Source organism: Poecile atricapillus, chromosome 27 (assembly GCF_030490865.1).
Source record: "Poecile atricapillus isolate bPoeAtr1 chromosome 27, bPoeAtr1.hap1, whole genome shotgun sequence".
NCBI lineage: Eukaryota > Metazoa > Chordata > Aves > Passeriformes > Paridae > Poecile > Poecile atricapillus.
Genome location: NC_081275.1, coordinates 3,427,184 through 3,443,874, shown reverse-complemented (window position 1 = coordinate 3,443,874; position 16,691 = coordinate 3,427,184). Strand labels below are relative to the sequence as shown.

The 16,691-nt window shown below is 43.0% G+C and overlaps 1 protein-coding gene across 1 annotated transcript; it reads right to left on the bottom strand.

Moving 5' to 3' along the window:
- Positions 1-2,117: 2,117 nt before the first annotated feature.
- On the bottom strand, positions 2,118-16,673 carry DHX8 (DEAH-box helicase 8). The gene is made up of 23 exons (XM_058857877.1): positions 16,527-16,673; positions 15,445-15,530; positions 14,778-14,850; positions 14,371-14,456; positions 13,666-13,775; positions 13,263-13,574; positions 12,836-12,980; positions 12,177-12,380; positions 11,761-11,848; positions 11,338-11,435; positions 10,676-10,823; positions 10,183-10,364; positions 9,583-9,777; positions 9,203-9,388; positions 8,510-8,720; positions 8,008-8,189; positions 7,194-7,334; positions 6,804-6,959; positions 5,883-6,020; positions 5,340-5,468; positions 4,320-4,516; positions 3,999-4,178; positions 2,118-3,506 (listed from the first exon to the last, which is right to left on the bottom strand). Exons 1-23 carry the CDS (start codon positions 16,636-16,638, stop codon positions 3,287-3,289), a joined length of 3,579 nt encoding a protein of 1,192 aa, XP_058713860.1. The 5' UTR covers positions 16,639-16,673; the 3' UTR covers positions 2,118-3,286.
- Between the last annotated feature and the right edge of the window lie 18 nt (positions 16,674-16,691).

The following is a 16,691-nucleotide window of genomic DNA, read 5'->3' as shown; positions in this document are numbered from 1 at the left end:
GACACCTCCATCTGCAGGATTCCCAGAGACTTTACATTTATCCAGTATCCTTTGGGCTACCCCTCTGCCCTTCCTTCCAGAACAGGAATTCAGGGAGTAAATTCATACATTTCAATGCAATTTTAGCTGCACATTTCATTCAGGTTTCTCAAGTCAGGGCAACAGATCAACCAGCCACAGAGCAGTTCCAGGAATCAGCAAGGTAAGGTTCCCCTCGTTGAGGGGGAGTCACCTCCAAAGCTCAGAGATTCGTAACATCCAGATCAGAGAGCTGGGAGTCAATAAATACACTCAGCATTTCCAGTTCAGCTAGACTGGTATGGGAGTAATAGAGTCCTAAAGTCCTCCTGCTGGTCCTGAAAATGACCAGGAGCTCCCATGAAGGAGATAAAACAGCTCCCACACAACTCAGAAACTGAGAACTTGTGCTTATTCCTAAGAACCACATCTACCTGCCTTCTAAATTCCCTCCAGGGTGGTGACTGCACTGCTGTCCTGAGCTGCCCGTGCCAATGCCTGACAACTCTTTCAATGAAGAATTTTTCCCAATATCAAGTCAAAACTTCCTCCAGCACAACTTGAAGCCATTTCCTTTTGGACTACCACTGGCAGAAGCCAACACCCACCTGGCTCTAACCTCTTGTCAGGGAGTTGTAGAGAGTGAGAAGATCCCTCCTGAGCCCCCCAGCTGCTCCTCATCAGACTTGTGCTCCAGACCCTTCTGAGAGAGATTAAAATAGTTAATGGCTCAAACATTGGTTAAAATCACCCAAAGGCTTTGTCCATTCTAGCAAACTGCCAAGAAGCAACTGCACCAAAGCCCACCCCACTCCCCAAAACAGGACCCAGAGATAAGATAAAGATGGCCCTATTGCCCAATTATCTCAGGTCTAAGGTGCAGTTAACAAGGCTGGGGGACAAGGATGCGTCCACAAGGAAAGGCCAACCCAAAAATTAGCTCTGGCTGGGCTCAGCTGCAGAGCCCAGACTCATTTGCTGTGGCCAGGTTTGCACATTCTCCCCCCCAGGCAAAAGGGGAAGGGAGTTTTTGAGTGCAATTTCCAAAGGTCTGGAACAAGGGGGGAACACCCAGCACCTGGCTACAAGGCAGGTAAGAAACAGCCCCTGCAGAGTCCTCCCTTACACAAACTGGCTCTGTTGTAAAACACACTGCCCATCCCCAGGTCACATTCACCTGAGAGAGGCTTGGAAGGGATCACAAGTCATCAAAGACCCCCCCAAAGTGCCCCAGACTTATTTCTGAAGATTGCACAGGATTGACAAGTGCTGCAAGAGAACCAGTCTGTTGTAAAAGCCAGTGTAGAACTGTCCCCCCAGTAGGAAAGTGCATGGGCATTCCCATCCATACCTGCATGTTTATTAACCCTCTGAAGCCCATGTTTTGTGGAACCACCAAGACCAGAAGAGAATCAATAGGACACCACTGGATCCACAACATGAATAGCTTTTTGCTTAATCTGTCTCTCTGTCACTCTCATTCTCTCACTCCCCACTTCTCCTTTTCCTATTTATTTCTCTTTTATCTCATATTTGCAGTTAAATAATAACCCTACTATTGACTTCAGCATGTGGTCTTGTTTGCATCTTAATTCAGGCAGAAACATCTCTCTAACAATTGCATCATAACACCTTCCCCAACTCCACTGGCCATCTCTAGACACTTTTCAGCACCTCAACATCTTTTTTGTAGTGAAGGGGCTAAACTGGATGTAGGATTTGAGACGTGGCCTCAGCAGTGCACAGCACAGAGCCACACAGTTTCTGGTGGAGCTGTAAACTCCTGAAGGCTTTGCTGTGCCTGCCTTCTTCAGAAAGAGCAGCTTTCTGAAGCTTTCCCAGGCTCTGCTCAGAATGTTAATAACCATTCTCCTGGTCTCTAAGGAACTATGGAAAGTATCAGGTGAGAAAGCAAAGCAGGAGAGGAAGGTGTTTCAGGGGAGCATATAAGCTGAAAGAGTTCATGGCACCTCAGTTCTTGCTGAGCTTTGGCTTCATGGTACCTGTTTCTAGTTCCCTAAATTAGCTTTTAGCATGTTTTGGAGGCACTTCCATTCCTGTCCTTTTTGCTTTGACTCTCTGAGTCCAAACTTACAAACTTTGTAATTCCCTTTAATTTTATGATGACGTAACATGAGGGAAAACTCAGGGCATTTAACAACAGCCCTGCTCATGGTTGTACAGACAGGTAGTTCCAATATAGCTATTTTTCAGTGTGAAACATTCTTCCAGTTCACTGTGTAAAACAACCAGTCATCCTGATTCTCTTCCTTTCAATAATAATTTTAGCAAATGTCCCAACTTTGGAAAAAATATAATGTTTTTGCAGCTATGGAGTCAAATAAATTTCATCTGTTAGCCACAAAATAAAGTATTTTACAGATAGTTTGGGCATGATATAGCACAAACTGGGCAGTCAACTTCTTTTTAAAACAAGAAACTGGTACACAAATTTTACAGACATTTATCTGTAAAAGCTCATTCTATTACAAAAACCCAACAGCTGTGATATCACCAAACATTCTAAGTGAAAATAAAGCATATGGTCCAAAAGGTCCAAACATTTGTAACCACTTACATTTCCAGATGGAATTGTGCTGCAGAGGGGATGTGGTAATTACTACTTGATAAACCCTTCAGCACCCAGGGGATGGGGATGAAGGGTAAGGCTTGCAGTGCCATTGTCCAAATATATTCTAGCTGGGTTTCAAGATTTTTCCTACCTTATCCCAAAGCCAGAGATACTAAATATCTCACCACAGATGACTTAAATAAAAGACAAATAGTTACATTGAAAGGGAAAATGCATGAACTTGGTAAAACAGAGAAGAGGCTGCTCCCAAAAAGCAGTCACTGACCAAGAACGTTAAGTAGAAATAAATCCCTTTTAGCAGGGTAAAGACACAAACTATTCCAACTTCTGTTTGTCTGGTCACTCAGAACCCAGTCAGGTTGGTGAACAACCAGTTTTAAATCACCATTTTTTTGTGTTGTTCAGCTCAGTACACAGACTCCTGAGTGTTAATTTTGTCTCTTAAAAGGGGAATCACTAAAGTGCTCCAATACCTATTTCTGAGAGGCTGCAGTGGCCCGTGCACCTGCAGCTCATCTGGGGTGCCCCTTGAGCTCCTGTTCTGCCAAGGCTGACTGCCTGCTCATTGCACAGGTGAGCTTTATGGCAATGTCTGTCTCCCAGGACACTGGCAACAGTGCAAAAGTCCCAGTCCCACAAATATGAAAGCAGCCAGAGCGCAGGAGGGAGCCGAGCTCATCGCCGCCGGAACGCACGGGATATCCTCCAGGCGTTGGGCTCCTCGTAGCGGTTGTAGAGGGGCTCCAGCCGCTGCTGCTTCTTCTGCTTGCTCAGCTTGGTTGGATCAGAGACCTTGAAGAAAGCTGGGGCAAACTCCACCAGCCAGCGAGGATCGATGGTTGTCACCTCCCGCATGTATTCCTTGGTGGTCAGCACCAGCTCATGATACACCACCCTGTGAAAAGGGACAGCAATTCTGGAAATCAGGTTTTTCTAACAAGAAGCAACAAGACAAGGGCTGGAGTAGTTAAGCTTGCACCTTTTAAGCTCCAGTGCAGGCTCTAGAACCATCCAGAGGAGCTATCCCTATTTTCCCTCTCCTACTTCAGAACTACTCTTAAGCACAGAATTCCTTCATTCCATTTAAAACAATACTCTCTCCCTCTTCAACATTCAGTGTTTGAAACTCACTTCAACAATAAAGAAACACACAGCTGCAAACTTCAGGCCTGGCCTTGGCTCCAAAAATCAGTCTCCTCTCTGCACAGGCACTAAGGTCAGCAGCGGAAAGAGACAAAAGTAGACTTGAAACTTTTCTCAGTCTGCTGATTGTTAATGAATCAGCAGCCTCTGCTCAGATCTGTACTCCACAAACAGCACACACCACGACTTTCTCTGTTAAAAAGTGCAAGAGAAACAGGAAATTCCATGCTATTGCCTTCCTTACCACTCAGGCTGCCTGTTGAAGAGAGCACTGGATGGGTGGATGTAGACAACTTGCTGGTCAATGAGTGTCCTGTACCCTTCCTGGGGATCCTTCTTTGCTGCATTTCTGAAGAAGCCACTGCAAATGGCCTTCTGGACCCGAACTGTTGCCTTCCCACAGGACACCACATCCAGCTTATGCCTGCCAGACAAGAGAGAAAAAGATTAGAACTCTCCAGATTTGGATGCAGCTACCAAGATCAGTTTAGCAAATTTTCTTTAGCTATTACAATGTAAGAAAGTAAGAAACAAAGTCAGTACTTGTCCTCCTTGACAGGCTCACCTGTCCATGATGCCCAACATCTGCTTGCGAATGTCCTGTGCCCGGCGTAAGGAGCGGGCCTGGATAAAATTTTCATAGCACCAGGGATTTGAAAACTTATTATTCTTCCAGGAATTGTACACAGCCAGCAGCGTGAGGTGGTCACCTTCTGTTTGATGGAACTTTGCTTTCTTTTGATCAGCAAGTGCTTGTTTATCCTAACACATAAAACATACATCAATCAGGTATCTGCATCACAGACAAAATCCCTGGACAATAGGAATGACACAGGTTCCCTGTCATTCATAGCATGAGGTTTTAAACCTGTCATGAACAGATGACACGAGATTAAGACAACACAGAATGTTTTTTCCAATTTCAGTCCCTATTTTTAAAAGGGCACATCAAAGTAAATGGCTCATTTATACTGCAGGAAGCATATGCACACACTGCACTAACTGGTTTTCTTACTGCTCTAGAAATAACTCGTTATTCATCAAGAAATGTGCTGAAGCAGTAGGTTTGAGCCTGGTGATCCACTCAGCTCTCCCATCTGCACATAAAACATTAATCAAATGCTGCAGTTACATAGATCAAAACTGAAGTTAACAGACTAGCCTGCAGAAGAAGTAATGGATCCAAGACAAACCTGATCCCACCATAGCAGAGCCTGTTCCTTACTGACTTAAAAGAAAGCAGCACAGGATAGAGGTGCCATGAAGAAATACTTTCTGTGTATCTGAAAATGCAACCTGAATTCCAGAGCTGGGACTGACTTGGTTGAGGCTGTATGTGTTTGCTTGGAAATGCAAGAGTGATTTTAAGACTTTTCCCTTCTACCTTCCCATCTGCAAAGAAACTACCAACAGCATAGCTACAGGCCCTTAAATGAAAAGGAACAGGACAGTGGTGATGCACAAGCAAATATTCTGACCAAATCACAGGTTTCTTTTGGCAAATATGCTCACTCTTAACCCCTGAGGCATTCACACCAAACCCACCCAGACTGTAGCACTGCTGCCCCTTGGCTCAGCTCCTCACCTTTGGCCTGTAGAACACATTCTGCACAGACAGCATGGAGACAATGGTCAACATCTCCTCGCTGCACCCCAGATGCACAGACATGATCAACATCTTACACAGCATAGGCTCCAAGGGGAATTCTGCCATCTGCAACAAACATGTTTCAGGGCATTCAGTCAGTGAAAAACCCTGAATCTTCTCAGTGCAAAAGAAAGCAATGCCCTTTCTCACATATTTACTTTCCAAAGATGTTTGCTTGACCCAGAATAACTTTACTCAACACGAAGCAAATTATCTGTCTGTATTCACTATTACAAGAATATCCCAACACTTACAGGAAGTTTTGAGACATTAATAAAAGTAAACTTACGAATAAGGAGAAGCACTAGTTGCTTCCTTAAAAAGCAGAAGGTATGTAACTGTGGTAAATGAAAAGCTACTAAAAAACCACAAGCAAAAGGAAACCAACAATGCTAAGCAAGGCCTGCTGTGACTGCTCTCATGTCATCCCCTGAAAATTGGCAACCCAGGCAGTGCTAAGAGGTATTTTATTTCACCTACCCTGCGCCCAAGTCGAGTGAGCAGCCCCTCATCATCCAGAGCTCCCAGGGTGTAGAGCTGCTCCATGGCAGTTATGAGAGTTTCCATGGGGGGAGCATCCATAAAGTCAAAGGACAGCAAATCGTTGATGCCCATAGCCTGGGAGGGATTGGAGAAAAGGCAAGTTAAAACACTCAGAAGGAAGATGACAAACTCCAGCCAGAGATAAAACGCCAAACAGTGAGGCACTACAAAACCTGAGTCAACCCCAGCCTCATGTCCTTATCCTGACTGTAGGTGCTGCCTTCCTGCACTTGAAATAATGAGCACTGGGCCATGGCATTCCTGCACTACTCAGCTTTCTGGTCTGTTTCCTTGGTACTGTTCCACACATCCCCCAGGCAAGATGATTCAGTTGAGGAGAAACATAAGCTAAATGCTGCTTTTGAAGATTTCCTGTCTTGCAAGGCAGGGTGGCCTGACAGCTCCACAGGACGTTCAGTATGTTCCCAGAAAGGGGAATGGCAGCAGCTTTCCCAGCTGTCACTGGGTTAATCCAGTTCACAGACTTCCAGAGGGGTGGTACACACTTAGACATGCCCAAGTTTGCAGCTCTAAACCCACTCTAAAGCTCTGTGTCTCATCTGTTAATCATATAAATGTACCCTACATAGATGTTACTGCTCTTGAGATTTCTGTTTCTCCTACCTCCTGTAAGCAACTTTTCAGTGCAGCTGAAACTCATATCCAACAGAATAACCCTCAATAGAAAAACACCGGAGCAAGCCCAGTGCCTGACAACTGCTTTTGTTGAAGTCTCCCTTCTGAAATACCTCTGTTCACTGGAAGGATCTGAAATTACAGCACTAATTCTCAAAGGCAGAGACTCGCTTATTGAAACACTTACTGTGCTGGCTTGCTACAAGCTGGTGAAATGCCTACCTTCAGAGAGAGCACTGTACTGGCCAGATTTGTTCTCTGGATTTCAGGCACGTTGGTGGTTAACATCTCATCTCTATATGCACGTTCTGTGTATAACCTGTAGCATTTTCCAGGGCCTGTTCTCCCAGCCCTTCCTGCACGCTGCTTGGCTTGAGCCTAAAGACAACAAGGCATCTCAGTGAACAGGTGAAAACAAGTAAAATTAAATGGTTATTCACAATTTTACTTGTATTGATAGAAAGGCTTAAAACACAACACAGGGAAGTATGTATTCTGTAGGCACAGCTTCATGGGGCTATCAAAAACGTGCTTTTCTCATTGCCTCAGCTTGGACAGCACATTGGCAAGATAAACAACACCCACAGGGAGAGCCAAACACAGAATACCTACCTGAGAAATTGGTGTCACCACCAGCTGGTCAATTCCAGTCTTGGAGTTATAAACTTTCTGCTTCACAAAGCCAGGATCAACCACATAATATATTCCATCAATAGTCAAAGATGTCTCTGCAATGTTGGTGGCAATGACAACCTGCAAATCACAGTTTGAGTCAGCACCAGTTCTGTATCAGGCTGCCAAGCCAACCCCACTCAACTTCATCCACTGATACAATATGAGTAGTTTGTTATAAATACAACCCCTGCTACCTAATGTTGAAAGGAGAAGTCTGCTCACAAGGAACGGAAGATGATATCTACAAAGCTGGACAGGTTTTAAGTATGCACTTTGTTTAAAGTTTGGGCAAAAAAGGAAAAGAGCGTGATAAAATCCACATTAAAAGCAAGAGAAAGCTTATGAGCAGACTGCACTGACTTCAGGGAGATTTTTTACCTATCACTTAGACACCACCTGTATTTGGAGAAAAATCTTCCTGAGAATGTATCTCTAGATATTCACAAGCTGTTTGGTAGGAAATTTACCTCCATTCTAAAGGAACTGTATTTAGATTTTGGATTTACTGAAGTTAATTTCCTTTAAAGACAGCATTAAATAACACACCAAGATACATTCCACACAGAGATTTGCTACACCAGATGTTTTTACACGTGTTCAAAGGCTTAGATAACTTGCTATGTATAGAAAGAAAATAAGTTTTAAGCTGTAAATTGTCTTTTCTCCAAAAACTGTATCCTTTCAGCAGTGTAATACACCCCACTATTAAAATGTATCAGCAGAAGATGAAAGGGCACATAGATGAAATTACCTTTCTGCTCCCTGGTGGGGCTGGGTCAAAGATCCTGGTCTGCATTTCACTGGGCAAAGCTGAATATACTGGTAGGATAATTAACTCTGGAACATCAGGTCCCAGAGATTTCATCCTCTCATAGAGGATTTCACAGGCAGTGTCAATCTCTTCCTGGCCAGTTAGAAAGACCAAAATGTCACCTACACAAGAAGTAAATTAAAACAGCCACAGAGTCAGTTCTGTTTAGTACAACTCCTGCATCACCATATTCCCATTCCTCATCTTTTTTATTTATGAGGATCCCCCACTTCTGCTAGCCCTGAGCAGCAACTCTTAGTCAGAGGCAACAGACTTCAGTCTTTCACCCAAATTTTTCAGCATTTTTGTTACTCTGTTTGCAAACAAGAAAGAACAGTCTGACAGCATTTTGTTCACATTACTAACATGATCCATGACTTATAGAAAGACCTTGCTCAGAGGTCTTTACATCACCAATAACCTAAGACCATTCTCTACTCACCTGGTGGCTCTGTTAAATGGATCTGCATTACTGTAATCAGACTGGCATCCAAATAATCTGTCTCTGGCTCTTTTGTGTACAGAATTTCTACCGGGTATGTTCTGCCAGGAATTGTGAAGATTGGTGCTTCATAGAAATACTGAGAGAATTTCACAGCATCCAGTGTTGCTGATGTCACTATCAACTTCATGTCCTGCCTTTTCTGGACTGTCTGCAGGAGGACAAAGTTCTCAAGTCATTTACTGCCTTTGGAACTATTAAAATACGGCACTTGACCGAAGTCAGACAGATACAACCAGTAATACAAGGTGTTTTAATGTCTCAGGAGAGGGGCAGCTCATCCCAGTACCCAGAATTTCAGAAAACTGGCCACTGAGATCCCATTTGAAACCTCCCTTAGCAGCATTATCACAAGAAAGCTTTTGGCAGAGAAGCATGAACAAACCAAGAACACTCCCCTATTCATCCACCATTATGAACATCCAGGAAGGCAAATTCTTATTGTTTCTGCTGCATTTTACTTGCTCTGCCTTCACACAGAGGCTCATTTCACCAAGATTCAGACCATAAACCTTAAAAGCATTTGCTCTTGAAGTAAATGTATGAACCTGACTTGGGTGACTTCACCTTTGCCTGTGCCCTCCAAACCACACAGAGGACACTGAAAGCAGTAAAAATCCAGTGCTACATTACCTTCTTCAGGAGCCCAAAGAGCACATCTGTATGTATGGTCCTCTCATGGGCCTCATCCAGCATGATAATGGCATATTGGGTCAGATCTGGGTCTATCAGGCACTCTCTCAGTAACATCCCATCTGTCATGTACTTGATGACAGTCTCAGGGCTGGTGCAGTCTTCAAACCGAATGGTGTAGCCAACCTGGAAGGAAGAGTTGCACAGAAATGAAAGTTACACAATTATCAGCCTCATTAACTGCCACTTTGATTATTCCACAAACTCACTTTATAGCCTACAAGGGAATAGACAAATGGACACACACACACAAAAAAATAGATCCAGTACTGATTTTTCCTCATGCTTATTTTGACATGTTCTTCAACATAGAAATTCACCTCTTGTCCCAAGCAGCAACCAAATTCCTCTGACACTCTCTTCGCTACAGACATTGCAGCCACTCTGCGAGGCTGAGTACATCCAATCTTTCCTCTTGAGGTATATCCTGCCTCAGCCAGGTATTGGGTAATCTGGGTTGTTTTCCCAGATCCTGTCTCTCCAATAACAATCAGAATCTGGTTGTCATGCACAGCCTAGAAAAGGTCAGAAAACATACACTTGTCAAAAATTTTTAAAAAATCAAAACAAACCAAACAAAAGCAGCACGGGCTATGTGGGACTAGATTGAGCAGCTCTTGCTTTTGCTTCAATTGACCCAGACCAAAAATCATGTAAATATTCCTACTGATCAAGTCAGTGTTTAACTGCTCAGCTGACTTATCCCTTGTACACACGATCTTAGCATAAATTTTGACTTACATCAATAAATATCTGGAACATCATTAAAGTATACATATATATATATATATATAGTACTTTAAAATACATTTCATGAAATAAAGTTCTGCACTTAAAATTATCAGCTGTCAAAAAAGCTATACCAAAACTATTTTAAATTACTGCTTGCTCAAACCAGAATGTCTTTTCATGAGTCTTACTTGTATCAGCTGCTCCTTCAGTCTGAAGATTGGGAGACTCTCTCTCTGTTCAATGATGGAAAGCTGTGTCTTCTTACCATAAGAAGCTTTGTTGCCACCAAATGCATGTTTCTTCCACTCTGGGATATCATTTGGCATCATCCCAATACCTCGCATGTTTGCAGCTATTTGTCTTCCATCCACTAGAAAATAAACCATCATTACATCCAGATTCACACAGCACAGAACCCTGATGATCCTGCTCCAACTGCTCCATCATCCAGGCCTTCTATTCTGTGTGTTTAAATGCTTTTTAAGTTCCTACATGTACACCCCCACTATTACAGGATATACCTCTACACTTCCCTTGACATTACTATTTCCATTTCAGTGGAAAAGCATTTCATCTTTGACTCACTTTTAAAGTGTGGCAGATAAACACAGTATCAATACATTTCTCCTGGGCTCTTCAAGTAGCACAAAAAAGGCACAGTTTACCTGTGCTCAGACATACCATCAGGGAGAGGATCCACCCAGTGTGTGTTGAGGCCCATGGGGATGGAATCCATCTCTGCTTCTCTCTGGGCTTGTTTAAGTTCTCGCCTCTCTTTAGCTAAAGCACTTTGCATCATCGCAGCCTGGGACAAGGAACCATCTGGATTCTGGAGAGCAAGAAGAAAAGACTTCAGGCACTACTATTCCTTCAGTTATCTTTTTGTTGTCACCATCCTTTAGAAGCACCTTCTAAAAATGCTTTATAAATGTTAAATTTTGTTTGTTAGATTTCCAGGATATTTCCATCAGGCTTGCCTCATGAGCTTTCATAGTCATTACTAATTACTAATTACATTACTAACATGGAGCATCCTTACACTGCCCACTCAGGACTGTGGGCACAACCAATAAAAAGTATTTCTTTATTACCTTCTACTTTCAAATGATAAGAAAAAGCAGGACAAAGAAATTTAGTTTTAACACACCTGTGCAAAATGGCATTTCACTTCCACTATTCCACTCTAGTCACCAGTTAAGTTAGAACCCAGCTTTATTTGGAAGGAGCTTCAGTTCAGTGATTATGGTTTTCAGGGCTCTCAGTAATGTGCAGGTGGGAAATTGGTTGTTAAATTCACAAATATTTTTTTTCATTTAATCAAGTACATTTGTTTTAGCTCTTACCTTTACTATTTTAATGGGACTCATATCCATGCTCTGTTTGGTGTGACCTCGAAGAAATGGTGGCTCCTCTTCAACTAGCTCAATCTCAAGATCCTCATCTAAAATTCACAAGTGACAATTGTTACAGAGAAGTTAAATATCTTTCAGGTACATAAAAGCGCCTCTTCAAATAATTATTTCTGTGTATTCTTGATTATGAGGTACTTAACAGCTTTAAAAGTGAAAACACTATAAATAAAAATGATCAGGGCACATCCAAATGCCACTAATAATAAAGTCAGAGGAACCCAAGTTCCAAATGTACAAGATGACAGCAAATTGTGAGATGCTTTATAGTTACTTCTATCATCAATATCTTTTTGAACCAAAATACATCCAGAAAGACAAGGAATTTACAGCAATATGAATACTGGGAAATACTACCTTCTTCATCATCAACTTTAGGAAGAATCCCAGTCTCCTCATCAAAGTCAGGAAACTCTTCCTTGGAAAGCACATTAGCTGCAATCATCTGGGAACAGAATGAATACAACATGAATACATCACCATGAATGAACACAACTCATGCCTGTGACTCAGTTCTAACCCCATTCCTGTAAAACAGGAACAAAGGAATGGTCCTGTATCCTGGCACACCTCTCCCCAGCTCATCCAACCTCTGACCAAACCATCCTTTTGTTACTCCAAATAGCACCAAAACAGTACCAAATCAGAAGACAGCAATTCACAGTTAAGGACTAAGTTACAGAATCAATTAACCCAGGAGCTGTATCCTAGTTCATTAAACTCCCTGGCAACTTTATTGCCTGACATCCCATATCCCTGAATGCAGCACACACCTGTTTTATCTCCCACTTCTCGGGGTCTGAAATGCGGGTGAGGCGTTTCCGTTCCAGGCTGTCGTCCTCCACCTCGGGGGCGCTCACCAGGGACAAGTGACTGGGCCTGTCTGGGTTCCTCATGGATGTTTCCTCATTGATTTCTCCAACCAGGTTCCTTCTACGGTTTGGGTTCAAGTCTTCCCCAGTGTCTTGATCAACATCCTACATTAGATGAATTGATTAATCAATTAGCTCTACACTTCTCATCTATTAACTTTGGTGCTTTCTAATGCCAGTAACAGCCCATTCACAGAAAATCCTGGTTTGAAGGCTTTTCAGTTTTTTCAGCTGCTACTGCTGGGTAAGACATCCTCACACTCTAGTCTGTCTTGGCAATAGTAATAATTTAGGTTAAAACTAGAAGTTTCTCTCCTACTGAAAAAGGAAGACAAACAGCAACACCTTGAGGTTTGCCTTGCCTCTTCGATAATCATGTAAAGAAATTGTTAGGAACACTACAATAAAACTAGGAACCTAGAGGAAATGAGTTAAAAAGTAATACAGAACAGTAACTCAGTTTTTAACTCCCAGTTGAATGGTTATGTATTAGCTGTCATCAAAAAGAGTGAAAAATAGCAAAAAGAGGCATAATTTTAAGAATTTTAGCACCTCTGTACCTTCATGCTCAGGCTGGTTTTGGATCCAGTAAAAGATAACACTTTGACTTTCACTCTTTGGCCTTTGCTCACAACATCAGCAACGTTGGCAACCCGTCCTTCTCTTCGCAGCTCTGAGATGTGGACCAAACCCTCCCAACGTTTCCTGGGAGTGAAACAGAAGGGCACAAGAGGGGCACATTATTACTCTGACAGCCCTTCAGATCACTCAGAATCCATATTAAAATATTTTGCTGTTAACAGATTGTGTACAAATTGTTCACAAACTGGTTTTTGTAATGAGAATTTTATTATTCTCTGCTCTGATTCTGAAACAGTCCTTCAAAGCCTAGAATACCTGCTGGTAGCCTCATCACCTTTAAGGCACTAGCAGAGAAGAGAACTCAGCTGAAATAGTACCAGATCTATTGGAAACATCAAAGGGTACCTTAGTCCTTCCAGCTGCACAAAGCACCCAAACTGCATTATGCTGGTGACTTTGCCATTGTAGATGTCTCCGATGGAAGGCTCCTCAGCTGGTGGTCGGTCTATGTGCTTGTCTCTCCATCTCTCATGGCTCTTCTCAAGGTACTTGTCCCGATCCTTGCGGTCCTTACTGGGACTCCAACTTCTGCTCCTTGACCGGTACCTGGATTTTCCCCTGTTCCTATCCCAAGTCCTGGAACGAGACCTGGACCGAGATCTGTGCCTTCGCTTCCTGTCCCTGCTACGACTTCGGCTCCTCTTCCTTTTCTTCACTCTAACAAACCAAAATTACATCTTTGCAGTGGATTTCCACCTCAGGCAACCACAGCAGCCAAGACCTTCCCCCCAGACACACAAGCACCCACCGATGGTCACTGCTCCTCTGCTTGCCCTGCCTGTCTGCACTAGGCATCAGAGCTTCAAGTTCTTTCAGGGCATCAGCTGCCACTTTCACATCATCTTCATCCAGCATATTCTGCAAGAACAGAAAACTGTTACCCCTTTCTGCAAAAGGGCTGATAGAAAGCTTGTCAAGAAGTATTAATCTACAGAATTATCATCATGTGTGTATCTATTTAGAAAGAATGCAAGATAAAAGAAAATCAGACTCAATATGTGATAAAGAAAAAAAGTAATAAAGCATTCTCCTTATTTGGCCACAATATTGAGACAATTATGCTTTGATACAATAGAAAGTTCAACCTCAATGCCCCTAGTTATTACAGAAATACAAATGCAAGTCCCTCACAGCAACTGAATCTACAACATTTTTAATTAGTTTGTAACACATCATTACTTTGAATATTATGTAAGGAAGGCCAGGCTACAAATTTCATGTCACAAGAGTCTCATCTTCAAAATATTCTGCAATATAGTATCAACATGGTAATTGCTAACAGCTATTCTTTTCGACAATGTGCAGTAATACCAGCCTTCTACCTCTTCCACGTTTCATGTCTCAAAGTTCACATTTATCCATGCATTAAACAGAGAAAAAAGGTTGGAACTAACTGGGAAAAAAAAATAAGTTTTCACACAGTCACAACAGCAATCTGAAATGGCCACCTTACCCTGATGTTGGGATTGTCTGGCCTGCAAAGGGCTGGATACAATTCCCTCAACTTCTCTTTCTCTGATTTGGGTTTGACAGCTGCCTCTGATTTTGAGATTAAAAAAGAAAAAAAGAAAAAGCACAATGAAACACAGAACTGCTACAACAATTCCCTTTTGCTTTTTCCATAACTGAATATAAAGTTTGATTTTCAACTGAACGCAAAGGTTGATACAGCTTTTACAATTCAAGGAATACTGTGTTACCTTCCTTCAAACAAAACTCTCATTAGTAGTGAATATGTGAAGACTGAATGAGCAGCAGACACAGAATACCAACAGCAGGATGCATGGTGCAATAGGATTTGCCTCACAAGATTAAAACAGCATCAGCCTCACCAAGCACTGAGCCACTGGCTCCACATACCTTTGCTGCTGGATGGTTTTGGTGGAGGCCGCATTGTCTGTATGAGACGTAGCAAGTTACTAATGAGGGAATCCTGAAAAAAAAAAATCAATTAAATACTTCAAGAAATGATTGCAACACGTTCATTAGTAGAAAGCACAAGTGAGGGTTTATTCACAGGGCAAAAAGCCCCTCAATTCTGAAGATGCAGGTTGATTTTTAGAAACTGTCACTGGAGTTTGTGTACATCGTAAAAAGGCAGAAGTTGAACCCAAAAACAAAGATAATTTCACCTAAATTACTTTTCTGTTAATCCTTTTTAATCACCTATTTAATCCAACTACAGTTATTCCTGAGGAATCAATAAACACAGCATATAAGCATCATAAGAGAACTCATGACAACATTTGCCTTCATAAAAAGTGTTTCTTCCACGTTTTATATGCTCAACATAACAATAAGCAGTTTGAGTTCTCAGGAAGATGCTTTTTAAAGACTACAAAAGTTTTAAAAAATATGAGGGAGGGGAAGGCAGGGGAGACAGGAATATCAGAAGCAAATTAGTATGTAGTTTTCCAATTGCAGAAAACCATTAGTAACTCCTCACAACTCTCTCTTTAAAACAGAAAGCTCTACAAAACATAGCACAACAAGAATAGTAAATAAATAACGTTCAGGCGTCACTTACAGTGAACTCAGCACCATTCTTCAGAAGAATTGCTTTAAATGTGTCAAACGTGGTATTTTTCTCTGCAAGACTTATCACAAACTCGGCTGTGAGGAAAAAGCATCAAGTAAATTGAAATAAGTAAAGCAGTGTAGGGACATGTCCTGGGGTGACTTTATGATACTGGTATCCCCAATCATCTGGTTTATGTTATATATGAAGTTCTGCACCTTTATGACTGGCTCTGAGAGCAAGAGAGGGGGAAGAAGAAGCTGCAGTTTGTGTTAAAGAGAAACATCACTCCCACACATCTCGCTCCTGGACTGTGGTGTCTGCAGCACGGACAGACAGCGGGACAGAGCTTCTCTCTGGCTTTTAGTTAGTTTTAGCTCGCTGAGGCAGAAGAGTTCCCTGGACCTTTGTTTTTTTTCCTTTTTTCTTGGATCTGTGCAAGCCTGCTCTGGACTGAACACCCAGCCAAACCCCGGGAGCTCACGCCTGTGACCCACCGGGGCCTGGGCCTCGGCACTTTCCAGCGCTGAAAGAACTGATAAAAACCTGAGTGAGCCGAGCTACACCACATGAAAAGGACTTTTCTTCCTAAACTTGATCCCATCGAACAGCGAGAGGTTTTATTATTTAATATTACTCAATTTCTGTTAAATAAACAGCTTTTTCCATTTCTCTCCAAGGAATTTTTTTTTTCCCTTTCCCGGACCAGTTGGTGGGGAGGGGGCACTTCCCTGGGGAAACCCCCATTTGGAGTTTTCCTCCCTAATTTGCCCTAAACTAGGACAGGACTGCAGGTGGGGACAGAAGCTGCTCCGGGGTGCGGGGACCAGCCAGGCCCCTGTGGCTGCTGCGGGGAGCTCCTGCTCATCTCCCTCCCTGCCACCCAAACTGAACCTTTCCCTCAGGCTCACCAGGTGTTTTTTAAGAAAAATTAAGGGTTTTAACATCTAAATTCGAAAAACTGCTCTACAAAACGCATCCGGCCCCACGGAAAGAGCTACTCCGGCGCTCCGCCGGGAACGCGATGCTCACCGGCCGCCGAGGCCGGGGGCTGCCCGGAGGTGCCCGCAGGCCGCGCTCGCCCCGCTTACCCAGGTCCTTGTCGTTGATGCCCAGGTGGTTGTCGAGCTCGGTGCAGACCTTGGAGACCAGCGACAGGTACTCGAGCTTGGCGAGCTCCTCGGCCGCCGCCAGCTCCGCCATGGCCGCCACGGCCGCGTCCGGGGCGCGGCGGAAGCGGCGCCGTGACGGAAGCG